This window comes from Agelaius phoeniceus, chromosome 3, assembly GCF_051311805.1.
Source record: "Agelaius phoeniceus isolate bAgePho1 chromosome 3, bAgePho1.hap1, whole genome shotgun sequence".
Lineage (NCBI taxonomy): Eukaryota > Metazoa > Chordata > Aves > Passeriformes > Icteridae > Agelaius > Agelaius phoeniceus.
Window position 1 is genome coordinate 11403203 of NC_135267.1, and position 23964 is coordinate 11427166.

Here is a 23964-nt window from a genome sequence, read left to right on the forward strand (position 1 = left end):
CAGTAATATAACATAGCAAAGACCTCAGGTGCAATTTCCTTAAAAATCCATCACATTTTGCTTTAAAATATCTAACGTTAATGTTTTGGTCTGAAAAATACGCTGTAATTAGCTAGAACTACATAGTAAAATAACTTCTTAAAGAAGTTCCAAAAGCTACTTTTTTTTAATCAGCTGAAATATGTAGATAATATGTTGTTTTGATTGCCTATAATATTTAGCCTTCATCAGCTGCACAGAGATTTGCTGTGATTTAAAATCCCAAAAATTTCAGCTAACAACACGGCATTTCTTTGGGAAAAGGAAAACATTTTAAAATAGCAATTACCACTGTAATTGCAAACAGCTGAAAGTTTTTGAATTCTTGATAGTCTGATTCTAGGCTTGATTTGCAACATCGTTCTTGATTACATTCCTCTGTAAATCTTCTGTTGACATTCAGGGTTTGTTGTGGGGTTTTTGTTTGTTTGTCTTGTTGAGTTTGTTGTGTTTTGGGGTTTTTTGTTTGGTTTGGTTTTCTTATTACCAACTTTGGCAGAAACTCTCATCCAAAAACTGGGGAAAGAGTAAATGAAGAGAAGAAGGAGGGATGAAGGCAAAGAATTAAAGGTCTTTCACATGAATATTCCATCTTTTAAAAAAATGTTTGTATAATATATTCCAGAGCAGATTTTTAAAGAAGTTACCAAATTATTTTTAGTGGGAATGAAAATATCCATAATTTCCCTGATAGATTCATTTTAAGGTTCATTTTAACTGCTATTCTTTATTTCATTTCACTTCAGAAGTGTAACAAAAAAAAAATACATCACCAGCTACAGCTTCTTCCTCTCTGCTTCTAATCCAAAGGAAGGAAGCTCTTCCTCAGGCTGAATAGCCATAGTCTTAAATGTATACTGCCTATCCATAACTCTCCCTTGATCCAGTTTTTGGAAAATCCAATTGCTTGGTACCATCAATTGCATTGATAAGAACCATAGTAGTTATCATTAGCAGAAGGAGATCTGTGAAAGGCTTCATGCTATTTTGAAAGGACTTTGGTGTCACTAATGGTATGCAGTTTGGAATGCCCATTCATATTTGACAGTACTTTATGCATTTGTATTTTTACTTCTCAGAGGGGGTAACTACTTATGGAGTAGTGTATGCCAATTTAGCAAGAAAAACAGACTATTCCCAGTGTCCATAATACAGATTAAAAAGTAATATCAATATACATATAGAGTATACACTATATTTGACAATATTTCAGTATTTAATAACCATGAAGAGACTGAGGGAAATCATAGAATGATTAAGGGCATCTCAGAGACATAGATGAAAGTATTTTGGGGTGCACAGTCTGATGAGTCATCTTTATGACTGGTTAAATTCTAAAAAAATGCCTTTCACTCTCCTTTTAGACTCCTATTTAAGCACATCCACATTTTTATATATTTTCCCTTCAGACATTGTAGGATTGTCTAAAGGAATAAGACTAAAATTGCCTGTTTCAGAAAGGGAAGTTTCAGTGTCAATATGTTCAATATTTTCCTTCTTTTTTTGTAAAGATTCATATAAGTGCAATTCAAAAGTTGAAGAAACTTTTTTAATTGCCTCACCTTTAGATTTGTAGCTTGCATGGGACAGATTGAAAATTATTTCTTTGTTTACCCTTACCTGCAAGGACAGGAATTTATAGTTTTTTAAGTCTGCATTGGTAAATTTGAAAACAGTTTTATTCTTCATAACATTTTGAACCACTTTTAGTATTCATCCCAAAACCACTAGTGAAAAACAAAAAGACAGAGAACATCCCACCTGTTTTGGAAGTCAGGCCATTATAAGACCAGTATGGTAATAATTACTTCATGGTTATGAAATTTACTGAGCATATGGCAATTTACATTTACTTAATTACAAGTAGACTTAATTGGTAAGTTTACCTATGCATTTACTAATATTTGCTCTTCTTAAAAAAAAACAACACAGTAAGGGTTAGAATTAGAGCACAATAGAAATACATTCTTTGATAGGAGAAAACATATTAAAAATCCTAGTAATGGGTTCTTGTTACTATTATGAATATTTCTAAAAATTCAAAGGAGCAGCCTAAAAGGCTTAAATGGTTTACCAGCTGGTAGTGGATGTTTATGGAAGGACTTTCATGAATCACACATTTTCTAAACTGTTGCTCCTAAATGTCTGAAAAAAAGTATTTTAAAATTGGACTGCTGTAAAATGCCCAGAACACAGGCCCTTAGCAGAGTGTATGGTCCCTCATGAATTTATATTGTAAGAAATAATACATAATTCACCAAAAGTTTGAAAAAAACCTTTTTTTTTTCAAAAACCTCTTCAGATATGCCTAAATTCATTGGGGTTTATATAAAAGAGGCAACCTTTCCTAAAAAGGGGATCGTGTGTTTGTACCAATTTCACCAGTTGCAAAATAATGAAACAGACATAATAAAGTACAGTTGAGGATCACTAAATCCAAAATGTTTTCATGATCAGATCAGTACTTGCATTTTTTGGTGAAATAATAATGATGTGAGGGTTTTTTTTTTCCCCAAGGAACATTTCCAGAGAATCCCAAATAAAATTTTCTTATGCTTTACTCATTTGGAAAAGGTTTCTAATGCATGCTGGAATCATACATGATTTACTTCTTTTAGCCTCCTATATCCATCTAGTTTTCAATATTTTTTTCTTTTGTTTTCATAATTCTATATAGGTTTCTTTTAGTTTATATGAATATACAGTATCTAGTAAAATGGGATCCAGATGGTAATGAATTTTTCATACTAGATAATAAAAAATAATATAATAACACCAGTAGCACGACAGAGCCCTCAGTCTAAACTGTTAATTCCTCTTTTCCTTGAAAAAGGTGCTTGTATCAACTTTAATGTTTCATGTGAGAGATGCATTTTTTTAGTTAATGCCCTCTGTGGACAACTATATACAATTAATTCACCACCCAATTACAAAACTGGGAAATTTTCCAGCTCCTTCACCTGCAGACCATACTAGTGCCACAGTCCCTTTGGCTCTCTTCAAGAAGATCTTGGTAACACCTTGCATGTGCATTAAAGTAACTGAAGTCCTTTACCTTTAATAACATCCAATCTGCCTGTCAAATCAAATTATTGTCTCAGAGACAAGTCATAAAGACAGCTTGAACACACTGTGAGTCAGGAGTAATAATTGATCTCTTGAATATTTTTCCCTTGCTATGAACCTAGTGCTTCAAATTAGCATATCCCAACTTTAGAAAGATCAGGCACTGCCACTTCAAAGCCTGGTGACTGCAATATAGTCACTGTTATAAGGAAGACCAGTTCATATCCACTCCCTCAGAATTCCTCACCAATACACTTCATTAATGTGATTAAATCACATGCTTTGTGAGCCAAATGTGTAGGTGAATTTGTATTTAGGTTAGTAATAGTTTGGATGCAGTCACATATTTTCCTTCAAATAGTCCACATAAGAAATATTCTCATTTTCTTTCGACCTTACCAAAAAAACTCCCTTCTGTTTTCATGATGGAAATTGTCATTCAACTTTAAAACTTCTTCTATGAGATATCACAGTTATTCAAAAAAAGGAAATACCATGTCTAAGCTTCTGAAAAAATATTAGTCCCTATATACTTTTTTCATGGTTTCTTCCAGAAGTTGTTGTTTCTCTTGAAATTCTTAAGCAGTTCATAATGTGATTTGTAATTTTCTTCTATAAATTGCATGTCTTCTCGGACATGAATGTGAAAGACATAGAAATTAGTTTTTATTACTGAGCTGTTCCTTTCCATCATAGAAGGAGAAAGAGACATTGTTGCCAAAAGTCAACATTAGAAACTGTTTATATGTGAACCTTATAGGAAGGAAAAAGCTTGCTGGCAGGTTTCTTAAAAAAGGATCTTCCTAGGTAAATTATTTCTTTGCTGGTCTTTTGCATAGAATAGCGCAGGTTCCAAACAGCCTCCCTGCATATTCACTCTTGTCCTTCCCAGACAAAATTGAGTCTAAAATAATTTTTTAATAGATAAGAATGAGATCAACCTTAAAAATGCCATGAAATCAAGAGGATTTGACAGTGTAGCCACAATGAAGTTTGACTTTCTTTAGGCAGACTTAAAAATTCAAATTAGAAAATTAATTTTTCTACAGAAATAACAAAAGGTTCACTCTCCTCAATATCCTCTAATGGGCACAGCAGAGCACTCCCAAGTAAAGTAGTCAAGATTGCTCTTATGATAAATAAAAAAGTAACTTAAAGTGATCATTTATATCAACATGCATCTTTAGATAAAATAAGAAGGAAAGAGTAAGATTTACAAATCAAGTGAGGTATCTGAAGTGGGCCTTGGATCAAACAGTGGTGTGTAATGTGAAGACAAAAATATATACATAAATACATAAAATGGAACCTAGGCAATTTAGGGGTATTAGTGATAAAAGTTCACTAATACCCCTAAATTGCCTAGGTTCCATTTTCCATGCACGTCTAAAGCTACACCAGACCAGCCAAGGTGAGTATTTGGTTACCTAAACCTGACTTAAATTCCCAAACTAAAAAGTTCTCCTCTTCACTGGAGCACACAAGTTCCCTTGTAGGCATTTAACAAGGAGCCCTGGCACCTGACCTGCTGTGAGAGATTCCCACTGAAGTTCTCCATGTATCAAACTTTGAGTATGCAATGTGGAGACTCACATGGTCTAAGTGCTTTCACAGCTCTAGCTCCCTGAATAAACTCTTACACCCACATATTCCAAACAACCCTAAAAGCTTTCAGCACAGCAACTATGGGGCATTCTCTTTTAAGTAGCAAAAAGTGAGTTATAGTGTTGGCATTTCAGTCATCAAAACTAACCATTAACTTCAGATTAGTTTTTTTTTGTGTGTGTTATTATTAACATATCCTATATTCATAGACAATAAAAGTAGCATTTAGGCTTAATGGGAACAGCATATTTACAGGATATGAATTAACTATTGAGAAAAAAAATACTATTGCTGACAGAATTCCCCAAAACTTACCATCACAATAGGCACTATCAACATATGCAAACAAGCTCAAACAATTCCACACTGCTAATATGGAACTAGTTTATCCCACAAATACAGAGTCCCCTGCTGTGATGAAAGGAGATATGTCCCACACATTAAAGTTGTGCTGAACAAAGAAAGAGGTTTTAAGAAAAGACCCAGTTTTTATAAAAAGAACAATCCTAACAGCTCAAATGACTACCAAGAAAAGAAATAGAGCCTTGATATTTAAATGCACCGTCAATTTGATAATGAGAAAAAAAATGCATAAGAAGGAATCAGTGTCATAAACTGAAAATTATATTATTTGCTGATGAAAGTAACCATCATAAGTCAAACAAGTGAGATTTTCATAATCATATTTAGTCATTTCACAATACACAAATCTGCAACTTGTACAAGTGTGTGCCATACAAACAGAAACTACTTCAGCTGCTTCCTGAATTAAAGTCTCATGTAAACACTAAAATACTCTGCTTAAGGAGATGTGTTGAAAGACCAGGTGATAGTGTACATCAAGAAAACATCACAAGGAAATGGGGTAGACAGGAAAAAATAATTTTAATTTTCAAAATACCATCCTATTGAAATAATCAGGAAAAAAATTATAAACTATGAAAATTTTATATATATATAATCAGTAATTTGAAAACACTCCAAATATTTTTGTATTGATTTGAAATTTTTAGTACAAATTAGAAAATTATTATGACCAAAGGGTTTTATTTAAAGCTACACTTTAAAAAAAATTAACTTTTCAAACTTTCACTTTTCTAATTGCAAAAATGTCAAGAATTCATTTTTGAATTAAATTAGGCAACTTCTACTGTCAACTCATACTAATGCCACTTCTAATTTCAAAGCATGAATTATTTCTATTGAAAAATAATTTTGATGGAGAATTCCAAATCAAGTTCTACCATCAGCTCTTCTGAGGCTGAGAACAAATTTTAATTGTAAAGCTCAATGTGTTTACATTGTCTTTCCTTAAAAATTATTCCGTTTCAGAGAAAAAAAAGAAAAAATATGAAGCCATAAAAATCTGCCAACAATATTTTTCAATTGAAAAAATACTTGTTCCATGGCATTGGTTTTTTTCTACTTCAATTTTGAAAAAAGAATCAGTGTATTTACCACCTCTGCAGAAATTCTAATCTGCTAATTTGTGCAAACTAAGCCAATTGAAAGCATCTAGCTCAAATTTTTCAATTTATTTATGTCTGACTTTTTCTTTTTTTACCTTGTTTCTTCCTATTCTCTGCAGCATTGCAGGTCTTTAGAAAAAAATCATCTTTAGAAAAAGGTGGAGAATATGCTCATTATTAAATACATTTATTATTGCATATTGCGATATCTATCAAGCATAAGAAACAAAATAGTAAGAAATTTTACCTCAAACTAGCCTTGAGAACATATTAATCTAATTAACTAATTGAAGATCCTGCACACGGTTGTTCAAGAAATTCAAGTAGTTAGAAGAGCATGACACATCAGAAACAACAGCAGCATTCTTCCTTATCTTGCTGTCCTGGAGTTTGAGTTGCTATTGTACATTTCCAGGAATGCTCAGCTTTGCTGATTCTTGGTTTTGCCTCAGCACAACTGTGGTACCCATGAATAACCTTCTCCCCCAGTTCCCTACCAGGGACTGCTTCTTGCTCCCTGGTGACACCAGGGCTGGCCTCATTGCCTTGGTGTCTGACTGTTCAGGCAGCACTTGCTGCTCTAGCAGCTGCTCCTGTCTCCTCAGGGAAACCTTGGGAAGAGTATATTGGTTCAGCTAATTCATTTTAGGATAGCAAAGGATTTTAATGGAGGAAAGGTTTGTCATGATATGCATGCTCAGTCTGATTGGGGAATGGATTAAGGCCCCAGTATCAAAAAGAGACTGCTTTCAAGAAAACCTTCTTTTAAGTGGCATGACCCAAATTCTCTGTTCAGAAAGTGTGGATGACAAGGCTCTCCCTTTGCATGAGCAATGATTTCATTGCACAATCACTAAAATCTCTGGTTTCATATGATCAAGAAAAGAAGACATTTCCAGCTTTAGAATGCAGCATATACTAATTGCAGGAAGACTAAACCAATAGCTTTCTTTTAATAAGATAACTGATGTGCTTGAGGAAATATCCATCTGGATTTCAGCAAGGCATTTCATTAAACACGTGTGAAAATATTAGTTAAAGTTGAAAACACTTAGGCAAGCAGTGAAATTGAAGGGTGGATAAGGATTGGCAAAGAAGAAATGGCAATAAGTTGCTCTGAAATGTAAAACATCAGACTGAAAGACCGTTACCAATCCAGATGCAGATTTTGGCACAAGAGTTATTTATAAATTGGAAATTAAAAAAAACAAAGTGGAAAAGTAAATCAGTTTCTAAAAGAAAGTCTGAGAGAATAATTCTCTGAGAAAAAGCAAAAACTTCTAAGATGGAAGTTATTTTTGCTAAATTTATGATGCTAATATGAGAAAATTGGAGATCGAGAAGGTCCCTGTTGGTCTTGGGTTTCAAAGTTTGTCACTCCTTCTATTTTTTTACCGAAGTCTGTTCTTTTAACCATCAGTTTATCACCACACTCTGAATGTAACCCATGCTTTCTTGAGACTTTTTTACCCCTAAATTACCTGATTTGAATTCCTCAAACTAATAGTCTTAAAACTTATCACTCATGATCCATTGTAATAAGGTCCCCCACTCTCACAAGTCCATTTAAGCCTTTTTCAGTGAAAAAGTAATTAAAGCATTCCTTCAGGATCTCTAGGTTTACTGTTGTGTCTTTTCTCCTCACATTCTGATTAGTTACCTTTCTTGATTTTTCATCATTTCCTCCATTTTTGCTGTTTTTTTCCTAAACTTATTCATATTTGTTAACATCCTTAGCAAATATGAGGAATGCCAAGCACAATGATTCTTTTACATTACCTGCCAGATTCATAGTTCAACTTTGCTTTTCTAAAATATTAACACTGCAGATTTGGGAGAAACTAAATAAATCAGAAGTATATATAAGCCTTTCTCCTATGTCCTCACCAACCTGAAAAAAAAAAAAGAAAAAAGCACTAAAAATGTAGTGGAGCACAAAATTAGGGGGTAAATATTCTGGTATTGTACTCTCCATTTGCATATTCTGGGTTTATCTGAAGTTCATCATGCCTATTTCTGGACTTACTGTATATGAGTAAGACATGCATAATCAACCCTTAAACCAAATTTCTTTCCTGCTCCGTGGGCAGGTGTTCAGCAGGCAGCTGTTCAGCATGTGAACTAAAAATTAAAAAATATCCTTACCTTTTAGGTGAATCTGTGATAAGGCTTCGCTCTGCTGGAAATTGCTCTCATAGACATCATGCACAAGCCTTACAGGCTAAGAGACCAGTACCTAATAAAAAATTCAAAGTCACTGCACGTAATAGGTAATGAAGTGCTGGTTCTAGGCAGCAGCACAGGAACTTCAGGTGTTTGCTTAATATTCACTAAGCATATTCTGAAATAGTCCATGCACATTTTCAAAAATTTCTTTCACATAATGCCTCACTTTTTTCGATCCTATAAAAGACATTTGTTCAATAATATCCACTAAGTAGCTGGGCCTGGGGAAAAGGTATCATTTGCACAGAAGTATTAGAAAGACATTTAGTAGAAAATGACGTATCTTTGAATGCAGCATTCCAGAATACTATAAGGCAAAGTGAATTAATGTTTGCATTACTTATATTTCGTTTGCAAAAGAGAATTTGAATTATTAATTTAAGCATATTTAAAGCCTAACTAGTGTAGACAAGCACATGAAGAGGTTAACATGCAATGATCATATACATACATTAAAAAATGGGGTGTAGTTAGTGAGCTTCTGAAACAGAAAAATAAGATACAAATAAAATAAAAGATATCTTTGGTTTTACCAACTAATTTTTTTTCCACATTTCTATTGACTTAATTTTCACGATGATTTTCCACCCAGATATTATATATACTGTAAACTTCTAATGGATGGGTAAGTGCAGAAAAATTAAAAAACAGGTGAAGAAAGAAATTATATCATAGAAAAACTATAGTATGGAAGAAATCAGGCTGTACTGAGGTTCCGATCTCTGAAAAACAGTAAAATCTAAATGTATGGCTCAAAATTTTAAAGGTCTTTAAAATTATCACTCGATTCTCTAAAAATATACATTGGTTTGTTTACAGAAAGGGGTCTTTATATAAAATAGCTCCTTCAAAAAATTATTTCAAAATATTGAAATAAAAAATCTAGGTGAGTAGGCTGAATGTGTCATTCTAACTCCATGAGAGCAGTCTCTTCCTTGGCAAGAAACCCTCTAGCCCTGGTAAGTCTACTTTGCAGTCTGTAAGCAGTGTGGCTGGACGTAGCCTTAAAATATCTTTAGGACAATGTATAGTGCAGGCCTCCTTTCTTCACAACCCATACTAAAATATATGTAGACTTTGGTGTAATTCTGTTCCCCTCACACACAATTTGGAGATCCAGGAACTATTTGTTTTCTCCCAGAACACAAAGAACCTTCTCATTGCTGTCTTATGTTCTTGTATAAGCAAGAAATTTTAAGGAAATACACAAATGTGTGTGCATGTGTGTCCTTGTGGAAGTGTCTGAGTGAACCACAGAGGAGAGAAAACTTCATAGCAAAGGAAGACAAAATTAGAGTTGTTTTTGCTTAACAATATTTGGGCAACAGAAGGACTGATCTTAAACTCTTGTATTGCTTTCCAATGTCCAGTATTATTTCTCACTTTTTCTCCAGGGATAGTGAAAGAATTGCCTATTTTCTTGAGAGGCAGAACCTTGAAAGACAGGTAATGACCATTCTGATGCAAGACCATAATACCACAAACTCTGAAATCTTAATATGTAAGTTAAGCAATAATTTCTGGGATGTGGATCTTGAAAAATGGTTATATTCCCCCATTTTACTAGGACATCTTTCAGTGCTAAGGTAAACCTGATGTTCACACAGGCAAGACTCATACAGAAGAAATGCCATAAGAGAGAAAAACAGGAGAAAATGCAATATATCCATCAACAATCAAACATAGGCCAGGCACAAGAAATATACCCAAGCCAGTTCAAATACAGGTAGAGCACTATTGTAAGTCTATTTTTGCATGCCCGTTTAAATTCTGTAAGCCTCCATAAATGCAGTTATCATTACCATTGTTGCCTTATCATTCTCAGTGATTGCTCTCTTTCAGTCAAGTACAAAGGCAGGCTGAATATAAATGTTTTGTCATAAAACTGCTATTCAAACAATAAAAAGGGTTATAATAGTACTAAAAAAATCACCCCCAGGGCTGCAGCACAGACTGGTAGTATGCATATTCAGGCAGCACAAAGCAGTTCCAGTCACATACTTCTACCCACAGGAACCCTTCCACTGAATCTGTACTTAATATCAGGGTGTTCCCAGAAATGATCCAGATATTACCAGGTAGTCAAGACACAGGGAACATTTTGGAATGTCATTCAATTAGAAGAATACAATTTATTAATACTGTGAATTTGTGTTGAATTCAGCAAATAACAACAAATTTAAAGTCTTTAATTTTTAAGAAGAAAAATGCTTCAATTATGTTTTCTGCCTTGATCCAAAACTGTTTTTGTTGGTCCCAGATCTAGCCATGTAGTGCCACCCAGGGGCCAACTGCAACATGATTCAACACTGCCATCTTGCCAAATAGCCTCAAAAAAGCATTATGCAATACACCCCAGACCGTCTTCTGCACAGGCATGAGTATTCTTTTTAAAATGTCTTAGATGTTATAATATCTTTTTTTTTCCCTTTCTTTTTGTAGCATAGAGATGAGAGAGGTAGGGTCAGGTCAGGCAAGGAAGGGTGAAAGAATATGTAACAAGTCAGGGACCACCAAAACAGACTAATTACTCCCATAGAGTTACCGGATGGATGTCTGATCAAGAAGGAAAAACAAAAAAGGGGGGGAAAAACAGAAAAAAGGAAAAAAGAAAAAAAACCCCACAGGTAGAATTTAAAGCAAAAGGTTTATTAGCACCAAAAGCCCACTGCCCTGGGTAAATGTGCTTCCTTGCAACAATAAAGACAAATAAAGTACTAAAAAAGGATAAAGCAGGAGATTACAGACCTAGCTGTGGTTTGATAAATGGCACTCTACTCCTCTCTGCTTATTGTGTACTTCATACCTCGCTCTTGAATATGGAAGAGAATTTTATTAAAGATTTAGCCACGGTGGTGGTGGTGACTGGCTCACAGTAATTTTCCTACAAAGTAGTTTAATCTATCACAGGGCAGACAGTGCACCTTCTTACCATGTATCATATCTGTCTATTGAGTAAGTGCTATCCAAATCCAATTTCTTTTCATTTTTGGAACCTGTGATGCATATTCAAGATACATTTTCTTTTTGTCTGTGGCCTAAATTAGGTGCTTTATAAAGAAAAAATAAAAAAGAGGAGAAAAAAAGTGAAGTAATAAAAAAGACTGGACATTTTCTTTTTTTTTTTTTCTAAGATTCACTACAGTGCTAATGATGCAAAACAGTGGGCATGTATGGTTGGCTGTCACTGCACTCACGACACTGTCATGCACAGCCCCACCTCCAAATCCTGGCCCCAGCTCTTACAGGTGAAACTTATAAAATCCCTGCAATAAAGCCCTAATTTGTTGTGATATTTCAAAGTTCATTTTCTATATTTAATTAAAATAATGGTCAAAATCCTTATGCTTTTTTTTTTATTGAGCAATCTGAGGCTGGAAAAGTTGTTGATTTAGGCAATCAAAAATGTAGTCTAAGCATTTAGAAATTAAGATTTTTTTTCTCACAACCAAACCTAAGATAAGGCTTCTAAGAGTTTCTTCATTTTAATTGTAAATTACTCTGTAGGATTCACAAAGAATCTAAGAAATTAAGTACTTCTGATAATTTCTCAGTTCTGACAAGTATTTCCTCCCAGTCTGTGGCTTTTGGTTTGGGGACTGGGGAATTTTTCCATTACCATACTTCTGTGTGTCTGCTGAGCATGTTTGTCAAACTGAGAGAGAAATTAAAGAGGTCTAATCCAAAACTGTTACATCTAAACACATTTCTTTTGGAAACTACTGTTAGTATAGAGCATAGTAGTTCTCCAGATCTGAGCATGAAGCACATCCAAGCATAAAATACACAGGTAGTTCAACACTTCAGGGGCAACTAAAGGTGACAGAGCTGGTCCTTTGTGATTTGTATCCTCTGTGTATTACAGTCTGATTAATTCCCTTTGTTAAACCACTACATAAGATCAGTGTATGTATTCCAAGGTGATAATCAGAACATTAAATCTAATAATATGTTTGAATTTATGCCTGCTACAATAGGGGTGATTATCAGATGTTAAATTTACTGTGCTAAGAGAAAATAAACTTACATATATGATTGGATTTTACCTAGAGTAGCAGTCTTGGAAATGGGAGTCTTAGCCCAGAACTAGCTTCAAATCTATTCCAGCTTTGATCCCATGGAAGAATCTTTACAAGTTGTATCAACAAGAATCTTTCTTTTAACTTGATCTTCAACATCTCTGACATATGCAACAGGCTGAAACAGATATCTCTAACATGGTTTTTTGCATGATACCCATGATACTACATTTTCCCCTTGGACTTTCTGCTTCTAATCTCTGACTTCTTATCACCATATTTTTCTTTCATCATTTGAGCAGCACTATCCTAGTGCCTATAAATATAGTCCCATTCAGGTCTGACACCTCAACAACAGCAGAGAGTAAAAAGAATGGAGTCAATGTACTCAATAGTACTGATTTTCATTAGTCTCTACAAAAAGTGTGCATGACTAAAAATTTCAGTCCATATTTCACCCTAGACAAGGCTACTGAAAAATCAAGTTAGGTAGGTGTACTCTGAATTTGTGGAGATCTCACTACTTCCCAGCAATTGTTTCCAAAGTCTCTCCTATCAGGTCCCTACCTCTACAGGGACCAGATTGAAGTCAGAGATTAATTTAGAGGATTGCCAAAATTTTAATTTTATCATGGGATTTCTTCCTAGATTCCATTAAAGATTATATTTTTTTTTAATTGAACAATACACATTTAGCATACACTTTGAATGAAAAAGCACAACCTCTCTTCTCTACTATTTCAGTTTTTCCTGTAGTGTTAATGTTACAGAATCTCATTACTGCTTTTGCTCAGACATAAATCACTCTATGTCCTGCTTCTTCCAAGCTGACAGTTAGCTATCTTTGACTGCATTTTCCACTACTGATTCTCTGAAGGGTGTTCTCTAAGGTAGCACTCACGTAGTGATGTCCTGTGAGAGCCTGAAAATACTGAAATTTAAATACTTAAAATCTATGCAGTTCTATTAATGCATTTTTTTTTCTCAAAAAGCAGACTTTTCCTGGACTTTTTATCTTTTTGAGTGTTACAATTGTGGTGCTTCCTTTGGTCTGTAAATGATGCTCTGCCTAATGTATTTCATACAGCACTGCAGACCCTCTACTGTACCCACAGCATCAAGGTACTGCCTACAGTATGCTCTTCTAAGCATCTTCCTGGTCTCACTTAGGAAAATAAAATTTAAAGATTTAAAATCTGGATTAGTCAGCAACTTTCAAAATCTTCTGTCCAAGGTCCCAGACTTATTAGGGTCCCAGACCTATTAGGGTCCCAGAGAAAGCACTCAATTAGCTCCCTATGCATGCAATATTTAAGCTTGCCTTTAAATAACTCCCAAACACTTTATGCTTAGAAAATGCTTAGAAAGAGCATGTGGTTTATATTTCTATGGAATTGAATACTCTTTGAATTTCTCCAATACAGCTAGTTTTCTTAGCTGATTTAAGAACAACCGAAAACATCGTGACTGTCATCCTATCTAAAGAAGTAACACCACCACTTAACGTCTTTATTCTAAGATATCTATTTTTTGCAGTTTCTTACTGAAAGTGCTGTTTAAGCCTTATTCTGGTGTCCTACATATCTTCAGAGAATTTGTAATGAGTGGAGTTTTAAAAAATCTCCTTTTCCATCAAGGATATTTTCTCTGTGTGGTATTTTCTGTCATTTTACTTGTGGAATTACAGTTTCTTGAGGATCTATGAGTTGAACAGAGGCCTGTGTTTTTGTTATCCTAGATTCAGTCATTCTCAACTACACACTACTGGGTACTACACAATAATGAATTACAGTGTGTAGTAGGCCTTCACAGCTACAGTTTCACACAGACAAGGCCAAAAATGTGGACAACAGCATAGGCAAGACAACCAAAAAAAGACATTACACAATCACTGTCAGTAAGGATGCTGTCCAGATTGGCATTTATACAAGAAAATGTGAGTAAATCTCTGCTTATATGAAATGTCACAGCAATAAGGAAGGATGCTCAGCTTCTATGCTGGAAGGAGAGAATTAACTCAAGTATGCCACTGCCTGGGGAAGAGGACACTGGAAGAAGATACTTAGAACACAAAAAGCAACAAAAATAAAATAAGAACTATATAAATTAGATCCTGAATTTCACATTACATTGACATGTATTTACAAAAATGAAAAAAGAAGCCAAGGAGATAATAAGCCCTGGACTAGCTCAGAAATTACAAAAGTTTTGAAACTACAAAGCTACAGAAGTTTTGAAAATCTGTCACTTTGGATATAAGGAAAATGTGATTGGACGTGAAAGATCTATCAGCCTAGATATATGGAGAAAAAACTTGCTGTAGGAACACATTGACAGGAAGTCAGAAACAAGTCAGAAACACTGATAGAAAGCATTAAGGGAAAAAAATGGCAAGATATCTCTTAGAACTAGATATGCTTTTATTCACCATCACATTCAGAATGTTACATTCATAGAAACTTGGGACAATATCTGACCAGAAAGAAAAAAAAAAACAGTTAAGCAAAAAAATCAGAAATCAATAATAAACTAAAGAAAAGTCTTACAGTACTTTAGATTAACTTGTAAACTGAATGATCAGAAAAACAGATTTGGCTACACTGCCATAGCATGAACCTCCATATTGAGTCAGAAACACATTTAATATGCACTTGATTTGTAGTCAAATGCCTTCTTTGATGAATTATGTTAGAATCACTGCCATTCCTGAGACAAATTAAAACTATACTTTTCATTTCATAGAGAGCTTGGGCCTTTCCTGAGACATCTGTATAACCTTAGAATTTTAAGTGGCAGCTGTTGCACACCCACACACTTCTGGCTTATTACACCTTCACTGGTTTGAGGAAAAACTCTGCTTCAGCCAGGCTGTGGACTAATCCCTGAGGCCAGATCATTCCTTGACAAAAGCAGAAAGTACTGTCCTAGAATATTACTTCAGGCTCACCTCCATATTTCAGCAGACAGAACATATATGTCTAAGAATATGCTTTTGCATGCCTTGAGATGACAAAAAGCACCTCAAGCGTTTGCCTATTCACTTAGTTTCCCACTTAAAGATTTTGAAACCTAGGCTTCTTTTGGGAGTTTTTCATTGTAGAGTATTTTGAACATCTCTTTCCTCTCTTTTACAAACCACTATGTGGATTTTGTTCCTGACTCAATTCAAACAGTACATACTCCTCTTATTTCAATAAATGGGTCTAAAGAATAAGTTGCATTACTTCTTACTTGACAGAGGACAATATGAATTAGAGCAATAAGAAATTATATTCCAGTAAGAAAGTAAGATACAGCTGAAGGAATTGAAGGAACCTCAATATTAAACATCACAAATCAAAAATTATATAAATTAGTTACCTTAAAACAATCTAAAATTAACTATTAAACATTAGTTCAAAATTCAGATGAAACTGTGAAGGATCCAATTTTACTGAAATATGTACATATGGATGTAATTTCAACATAGAGCCAGGTTTTTGTAATGGCATACATCTGTAATACAATCATTACTGACATATTAAAACCTCAAACAAGATAAAACTGATTTGACTATTTCATAAAGTATTTACAGGCAATAGAACAAACTCTGTAGTCCTCCCAAATTAAAGAAGCTTGCTTGAGATCTAGGTAGCAGCATAGACAAGGACTCTAACTGAGAAACTGACCAAGGAGAATTTTTCTTATAGGTAAAAATTATCTTTTTAAGGACTTGGAATAATAGGAGTACATGCAAATGGCTGTTAAATTTGTACTGGTTTTCCTACCTAAGGCAAAAATATTCTCTGTCAGAGACCTAACTTTGCTGAAAGTACCAATGGATACGGCAGATTTATCTGGATAACTGGCTTCACGCCCTCCTTTCCCTCTTCAGCTACCACTGTCAAGATTTATATCCTTTCAAGTCCATAGCAAGCACTTGATTCTTTAGCCCCCTCTGCAGTATTTGGTTCATAGCCTGGACCAGCAACACTGAGTGAGACAAGCAAGACATTCAGCATGTGACAGCTGAGCTGAGAGCGCTGCCTTGGGGTGAGGAGGGGCCACAGTGCTCTCCAACCTGGATACCTCAAACTTTCAGTGAATGTTTGGGGTGTTTAGTAACCAAAGGTTCAGCATAATTAAAGAAACAAAAACTAGTCATTAAACAACACACACAGCCTTCACACTGAGATTATACTCAAATATTATGTATAATATACATACTTGGTCCCTTTATGTCTCGCACACATGTTGGATTCTTCACCATTTGGGTAAGAACTTGGAAGAAATTTTAAACCACAAATATGTTGATGTTTCTTACTCTTACAAGATTTTTTACTGAGAATTTTTTACATGCTTTTTTTCCCCTACAAAGAGAAGATCCCTCATTTATGCAACAGGTAGGTTCAGCTGTTATTGTTATATATGGTATATATCAAGTAAACAAAAACATGCAAAAAATTTATTCTTGCTGAAGAAAACTAATAAAATCTAGGAGATAGTCATAGATGCAGGAAGTTTCCTTCATCCTCATTGAGTTCATTAAGAAAGTGAATAAGGAAATTACCTCTTCTACCTATGCATGCAATATCAGCTTCATCTAGAAACAGCATGGTTTCATTAGTATCTGTCACAACACTAGCATTATATAAGAAATTGCTTGAAGCCAATATCCCAAGTACAGCAGTCCTAAACCCTGGGAAAGGCCAGACATAAGCTAAGCAGCACAGAGTATCTTTGCATCTTATGAATGATGGTTTACTGCTGGAAAATTTTTCTCTTCTTTCTTGGTCTCATCTATCTAGGACTTTTTCATATAACCCATGGCTAACAATGTATTTTTCTAAGCTAAATTACTGAAGACATAATGATATTCAGAAAGTATAAAAAAAAAAGTCACTGAATTATATTATTGCTCAATATAAATATTTGCCCAGAAGTGTTTCTCTAATCAATATTTAAAGTGAGTCAAAGGAAGTTTAATAGCTAAATCTTGCTCTCATTATATGTCATCATCCTTTATCTGATATCTTCTGAAGCTACAGACCCCTCAGAGGTTGGGAAAAAGCAAACAATTAATTTCACAAAATTTTCATAAGAAAAAACTGCTTATTTGAAAAATATGACAAAACTGGATTAACATTTTCATGCATTCAGGAGGGCACTAACATAATGCAATAAGTTCTTTAATAATGAAATATGCTTTGATCCTATTATATGTTTCAGAAATAATTATATCCTGTCAAAGCACAAAAGAAAATGAAAATACAATTGGTTTGCAAACAAAAATCATTGTAAATCATGAGCAATATATGGATATCTATTAGGACAAAGACTGTACTTAGGAACTGCACGTGTTTGTGTGCCCATGTGCTCGTGCATGTATTGTTGTGGTGCCTACTAGGCATGACTCCTGATCTGGTGTCTGCTGTTTCTGCCCATATGCCATTGTGACAGCCCTGTGCTGAAATCCAAATTAAATCTGTATTTGCACTATAATTTTCAGTGTACCAATGAATAAAACATTGCTGTTTTCTTTCTGTTATGAAGATATCTTCTATTTTGTGAAGTGTTACTCAGCCCTCCCATACAAATGTGATATCAAACCTTTTTGCAGCATAAGTCACTGAAGAGAACCAGAATTAAAGAATGAGATGACAGACACTTAAAGACTAAATAATTTACTAATGGTATGTTGGTCTCTTACAATGTCAGTTCTGACCTGAGAAACCAGAGCAGTAGGTGCTGCCCCAGACACTGACCCAAGGAAAGGTGTTTGCCCAAAACATCTTACTTTGAAAGCACAGACCAGCAGCAGTTCCACTACTGAGGGACAGAGAGGAATGCTATGGGAAAAAATACTATCAGTGGAATTGTCAGTAGTCTCTAAATACCAGCTGGATTTATTAATTACAAATTATACTGTGAATGTGCTATTTTTAGGCTCAAAAAATGAAAGTTGCCTAGGGAAATGAATACCTAATTTCTGCAGGAGCTCTGTATCCAAATCAGGTTTTCTAGGTAATTTTGCGTACACCAGTTGAATTTCTAGGTAAAACAGAAATATTTTTGAATATGAGTTTGAGTCACATCACTCATTAGCAGATTAAGTGATTTTAATATGAGTGTTTTTTAAATTCAGGGCAAAAAATGTATCTGTATTACCTCTTCAAACTCTAAATATCATTTTTAAAAGATGTTTAGCACTAGAAAGTTCTAGATAATGCTATATTTTCTATATAAATTTTGATCTGCTGTGGCAAAATATCAAAGATGGTACAGAACCTCTCATATCAGCAAAAACCAAATGAGCACTTTTAGTCTCAATGGCCTTTTGTTGTGAATCTGGGAAAAATACATTGCCCCACAGGTACAGTTTCTCCACTGTTTCCCCTGCTATCATACTGGTGCTACAAGAGTTGTGACAAGCTTCGCAAAAAGATGGGACAATCAAGAGTCAGGAAAACAGAATAATTAGAAAAATATCATGTAAAATAAAACTAAATGCAACAAAAGCCATTATGCATCATCAATAAAAAGAATATTATGTTCTTAGCGTTGATTAATTATGGCAAGTATGGGAAACATTTTAAGAAAAGTTTTCAAGTATCTTGAAATAAATAATTTTAGAGAAGTAAGGTGGTGTAGAAGTGATGCTACTAGACTGGAAACCTGGAAGGACAGCTGCTGACTGCTGTTCATATTCATATTTTCTCTGTGTTAAAACAAATTTAATCTTGTGTTTCCTAGTGAGTGTAGCAGGTTTTACCCATGTTTTAGCAAAACAATCCATTAATTCACTCTTACCTATAACATGCTTTTAGATGTCCCCATCAAATATGCTTGAAAAACATGGATTCAATACACTGCTAGCCTGCAGTGTCCAACACTGCATTACAGCCATCTACTTACAGCCAACTTTGACCTCATTGTTTCATTTTCCATTGCCTCAATTCTTCCCTGGCAATGGAAGAAATACTTGCTTTCTCTCTGCTTCTTATATGTGTTGCAAAGATACAGATATAATGGCATCATTCAGCCAGAGCTTTAGCTTTGTTAAAGTGGATCCCTGTTCTGTTTTGGACTCCAGATAAAAGTGAGAAAAATCAATACTGAGCTTAAGTACCACTGAAAAAGCATTCCCAATATCTTCCAGCTACCACCACCTAAAACTAATTAAATCTGCATATCACAAATATTACTTAAACTTTTATTCAACTTGGCCTTTGCTGATATTTTCCAGCCTGACCAGAGTTTTCAAACATCAAAATAATTTCAGCTGTCTAAATTTAGAATACAAGACACAAGGAATAAGAAAAAAATATTTTTGCAACGTAAGAAAGGATTGCATGCTAAAGAGCCATACAAAATGTACTAATAATGCCAAGAACAAAGGTGGGAGAAGAAAGGTAAACTTAAATTTTTAGTACTGTTAAATTTGGTTTCCAGAATCCAAGTTAGCACAACTGACCCCAGTAGTGAAAGAGGTATGTGGGACAAGCCAGAAAGAAACTGCAAGTAGCAGGATGGCAAAAAGGTGTCTGGCCTCAAACTATTAATTAGCAACTAGCAAAGCTGTACCACATATTCAGTGCTCCAGCATTCCTCCTCCAGAGGTTGCTGCTAGTCTGCCTCATTATCATCTGGATGGAAAACAACACTCTTTCCTGGGAGTTCACTGCAACAGTCTTATTGATTAAGTTCCCACAGTGTTAAATCATTCTGTAGCTTTCACTCCATTCTCCCCACCTTCCCACCCCTGAATAATAACAGCTTTGGTGGATTTATGGGGGTGGTGCAGTAGATGAGGAGCATTTTATAAACACGGTAGCATAATACAGTTTCTATTTATGCAATGCCCTTAGCTTCAGAACATTTCACATGCCAAGACTGTATTTAAAAAAACAAAAATAAACTAATCTGACTTTGTTCTTGCTTGTGTACTGCTTCTGCTGCAACTTAGGAATCTCTGACAAACATCCAGATGTGTACTCTCCTGGATGTAGTGACTTTGAAATAACAGGGAAAAAAGAATTAGTAAGGTAATGATTGCTTCCTTTTCATCATATTTCAGATTAAATTTTTGGAGCAAACCAAAAAATTCTAAACATACTTCATGTTATGTTTTTTCAGTGGCATACATCTGAGACATGCAAATCTATGTAACACCACTTAAAAAAAAAAGTAAGAATAAAAATTTAATTTCTACTAGAAATAAAACTGAATTATCTCTCATTGTGAAAGAACCTATCCAGAATCATGGATCCTTACATCACTGGAACAATAAAGGCTTAAGTTTAAGATTACTCTAGGCACAGGTCTAATTTTGGACCTGAAAATAACTGGGTACATTTTTTGAATGGGTCAGACAATAAGGACAGACTATCAGTTAAGTTCCCTTAGAGGATCCAGCATAGATACAACTTTTCCAAATGGACCCTGAGTTATCCTGAGGGGAATTGAGTTGACAAGCAGGTTTCAAGAGATGTTCTGAAATTGTAAAACTACTTCTTAGAAACTGACTGAAACCATCACATAAGAAAAGATGAAGAAAAATGAATGTTAAAAATTAGGAAAGAAGAAAATGGTGCTGGAACAGCTTTTTGGCAATATGACCAAGTAATAAATTTCAGTTGGAAGTGATTTTCAGGTGAAAATATTTCACATTCAGGGAAAAAAAAATCCAAACCAACCAAACAAAAAACCACAAACATACAAGAAACCCTAAAACAAAACAATACAAAACAACCCATCCCATATTATCTGTCACAATACCCAATCAAAAATCCACAAATGGAATTCTTCTTATACATAGAAAAGTTTTCTTCAGTGAAACATTAACAAGATTTTATTATTAACTCAAACAGCAAATGGACCATTTTGAATTCAAATCTGCATTTGTGAAGCTCAGATTTCACAAATTGTTGCATGGGGATGCAGTAGAGTTCCAGGTTTTTACTGTCTATTTTATATTAGTGATCATTAAGGTAACAACCTCACTGATTGCTTTTAAGCTCTCCATGGTTGCACATTGTATGATTTCTACTACCTTACTGCCAGCAGCAAGTAGATTGACTCCCTCCAGACAAACATCACATCATCCTTTCTCTTTCCTAGAACCATTTTTAGTCACAAATGTGCCTCCACGCTCAGCTGAGGGAGACCAGTGCCTGATGCTGCTCATGCCATGGGCTCAGTCCTGCTGCAGCTGTCAGGACCTGAGCCTGCAGCCAGGGCACTGCTCTTTCCTTCTGTAACCAAAAGGATATTTTCATTTTCTCCATTTACCACTACCTGGACATACCATTAATACAATACTGAGAGAAAAAGTATTCACAGAAAAAGAGGAAGGAAAATTGCTGGTACTCTAAATTACCAGACACTTGGATTCAACAAGTGAAGGATAGCACTGTAGGAAAGAAATTAAATACATACTCCAAAATTATTTTAGTATGAGATTTGTGCTTTATTCACCACCACCCTCCTTGTATTGTGCCCATTTCATTAGCTGTTAATTTTTAACCAGAATCTATATATATTTACACCTTGTTTGCTTCTTGGCATTGTTAGTCAGAAAAATATTTTGTTTCCCATCTTCACAGCAAGTTTTAATTTATTCCACAAAATTCCCACTGATTTCAGTCCAAATGCTCACGGAGTAAATTACTATACAGAATTAGTGAAACAGAACTTTTTACATTAGCTTATGCATTTAGCTTTAAAAGGAAAATAAAATTAAACAGAGGTATATTTGGTACTTCTTAGTACTAAACACATATTCCTCCAACATTTACAAAAATTAGAATAAATTCATTCACTGGAACTATTTCAAATATTTTAAGTCATTTTAGTACCAAAACATATTCACACTCAGTTCTTTATTTTATGAAGTAATATTACTGGGAAGATGCTTCTCAAAACCACAGCTGTACCAGTGATGAAATATTTTCTCAATGAGCATGTCTTTTCTTGCATCTGAAAGTGCTCTTACACATGCAGGGTCTATGGATCAGAATCTATGATTCAGTACAGATTTGTCCTGGGACTGGTACCAAGATTCAGCAGAAAAGTTCTATAACCTGAGTTGGAGGTTTCAACTAAACATAATTACAACCTTTAGTAAAAGATAAAATTTACCAGGAGACCATCCAGTAATTAAGACATGAAAAAAGGCTATAAGGGAAAGGTACAGTTTCCAAAATTCTATTCTAAGAATAAATATAATACTGAAATGTTTCTTTTACTCTGCAGAACTGAACATCATATCTGACATATTAAAATACATTTCATTTTCTTAAATAACATTCTCCTATTTCTCAAATAAACAAAACAGGAAACATAGAAACTAATTTTCAAACAAATTGATATTCATCCCATGAAAATTATGCCATCCAAATAGTAAATATTTAGTATAAGATAAGTTTCCAAGACCTACTGAGAAGGCAGCAAACAGAAACAAGGCAGTGTTGAAAGAGTCCACTCTACAGCTTGCACACCTTTGGGATATTACATTCATCTCTTTTCACCTTCATTCTTTGTCTTCTGGAGAAGTTACATATGAAAAGACTTTTTTGGTTGTTTTCCTTTTTTTTTTCTCATGTTCTTAATTTAAATTTTAATCAGTTTTCCTTTGGAGTTGGTGAGATGGATTGCCCTCTGAAGATCCTCTCTCACTCAATTGCTTGCCTGCACAGCTTAGGTAAAATGTTTAAATTTGGGTAAGTCACTAAGCTGTGGCTAATAGACTCACTGACAGGTGCAATAGTTTCTTTAAAAAGATTTTAAATCATAAAATAGATCAAATTATCAATATGCAATTCTGGGTTAAGTAAATGCCAAAAGAAACAGTTAAGAAACAACTGTTGACCAGATATCACAATATTTTTAGAAATAATTTTCAGGAAGTTAAGCTAACAATACAGAGAGGTCTGTAGGATGATAAACAACAGGTTGAGTGAAACTCAACCCCTTAGCTGAAGGGCTACAGTCTGCAAAATGTACAGTTACAAATATAGTAATTTATGTAGTCTAATGCAAGAAAAGAGGTAACTGAAGCAAAACCCCAAAATTTTCTTTGAAAAGCAATATTACAGGAAATTATAAATATCTATCTCAGTATAATTTAATTTCTTTATGTAGTGTTTTGTCACTAACAAAATTTTCATATACCACAAAATAGAAGCAAGGAATAGTATCTCTGTGTTCAAAATTTCAGTGAGACCACTCTTGTAACACTTACTCACATTGCAATGAACATGTGAAGTTCAAAACTTAGAAGCAAACTATGTAAGGGATGCAAGATCCTAATAAAAAGCAAAAATATGGGACCAAAGGTGCTCCAACTAGCTTATCAAAAGGAAGGTCAAAAATGTGGGCATTTACAAATGGAAAAAATACATCAGATAAATAGCTTAAAATATACTTCATAAAAATTTTGAGGGATGCTATTTCATGCATAGGGAGTGGAAATAAATTCTTCAAGAGCAATCAGGCAAGCCAGACATGAAAATTTAAGGAATAGGAAACTCATCGTTAGTGTGATGCCCAAATGTGGGAAT

At 34.5% G+C, this 23964-nt stretch overlaps 1 protein-coding gene across 12 annotated transcripts in view; it reads right to left on the reverse strand.

Annotated features, from left to right (window-relative positions):
- The window catches only part of LOC143693500 (uncharacterized), a 215800-nt gene that overhangs the window by 140204 nt on the left and 51632 nt on the right, over window positions 1-23964 (reverse strand). For 6 of the 12 annotated variants that reach the window (XR_013181210.1, XR_013181220.1, XR_013181211.1 and 3 more), the window contains one exon: window positions 8325-8415. The exons of 2 other annotated variants lie outside the window; for them this stretch is intronic. Coding sequence is in view for 2 of the 10 variants with exons in the window: in XM_077174727.1 (XP_077030842.1) it covers window positions 8325-8400 (76 nt within the window). In the remaining 8 variants the exon portion in view is untranslated. The remainder of the gene's footprint in view (window positions 1-8324; window positions 8416-23964) is intronic. 4 more of the 12 variants (XR_013181209.1, XR_013181208.1, XM_077174727.1 and 1 more) reach the window with 1 other exon arrangement.